This window comes from Macadamia integrifolia, chromosome 4 (assembly GCF_013358625.1).
Source record: "Macadamia integrifolia cultivar HAES 741 chromosome 4, SCU_Mint_v3, whole genome shotgun sequence".
Taxonomy (NCBI): domain Eukaryota; kingdom Viridiplantae; phylum Streptophyta; class Magnoliopsida; order Proteales; family Proteaceae; genus Macadamia; species Macadamia integrifolia.
The window spans coordinates 8,994,505-8,995,523 of NC_056560.1; the positions used below are offsets into that span (position 1 = coordinate 8,994,505).

General features: G+C 39.9%; 1 protein-coding gene across 2 annotated transcripts in view; it reads left to right on the forward strand.

Moving 5' to 3' along the window:
* Nucleotides 1-1,019, forward strand: part of LOC122075700 (RNA-binding protein 48-like) — a 4,915-nt gene continuing 3,896 nt past the window's right edge. The window contains exons 1-3 of one of the 2 annotated variants that reach the window (XM_042640837.1): nt 1-213; nt 401-639; nt 911-994. In XM_042640837.1, the coding sequence (XP_042496771.1) occupies nt 578-639; nt 911-994 (146 nt within the window). In that variant the 5' untranslated portion in view covers nt 1-213; nt 401-577. The remainder of the gene's footprint in view (nt 214-400; nt 640-910; nt 995-1,019) is intronic. The other variant, XM_042640836.1, reaches the window with a different exon arrangement.

Genomic DNA, 1,019 nt, shown 5'->3' on the forward strand with positions numbered 1-1,019 from the left:
CCTATCCGGAATAACTGAAACCAAAAACCCAATCCAAACCCGCAGTTGAAAATCGAAGCTTCCCTCCCTCTTCCTTCTTCCTTCGCGTTCTTCTATTCCGATTTCGTTCAACGAGGAAAATCCTATCCGGGTTGAAGGTTTTGAAGGTTCAAACTCTATAGCTTCGCAATTTTTCGATTTCGTTCTCCATACGAATTAGGCTACGAAAACAAGGTATATTAAAACAAATTTAGGGTTTGCAAGAATTTTTCCATTTTGAATACATAATTATTAAACACCACACCTTCTCCGCTTTCTCCATCACCATCTGGGTATGAATTACATTTTTTGGTTCTTGTTCTTCCTTGGAATCTGGAATTTGCATTGATTTAGTTTTAATTATGTTGGTGTACCGTCTTAGTTTAATCGAGGGAGTAGGGGTGCAGCGCCGCGCCACAACAGGCAGGACGGCGATCCCGACACACCATCCCAATATTTTTATTTAAAGGAAGTTTTATACTAGGAAAAAACGACATTATGAAGCCAATAAGTTACCGGTAACTGTTCAAGCTTCAAACCGTTCCCTACATCGGAAGAAATGCCGCAAAACAAAGACGAGCTTCCCGCCATTCGCGTCTATACAGTCTGTGACGAATCAAGGTTTGCTTTTGATCCTTTTCCCTCCTTGGCTTCTCACTTTGAGAATTCGTGTTGAAATCGAGTCGAACTGGATTGAAGTAGCGGAATCAACGGTTCGAACTCTTGTGACCACACTAACCCTAATGCTCTCTTTCCTTGTTTAGTCTTTTTCGTTTCTCATATTCTAGTCCTGGCGAACAACACATAATCTTCTGTTCAATACCTCATTGACTTAACACTAGCCAGTTCCTTTTATTTTTTTTATTTATTATTATTTTTAAATCTTTGGCAGGTACTTGATAGTCAGGAATGTACCAGCATTAGGATGTGGCGATGAGCTGTTGAAATTGTTCGGATCATATGGGGAGATAGAAGAGTGAGATTTTCTATTTGTGCCTTCT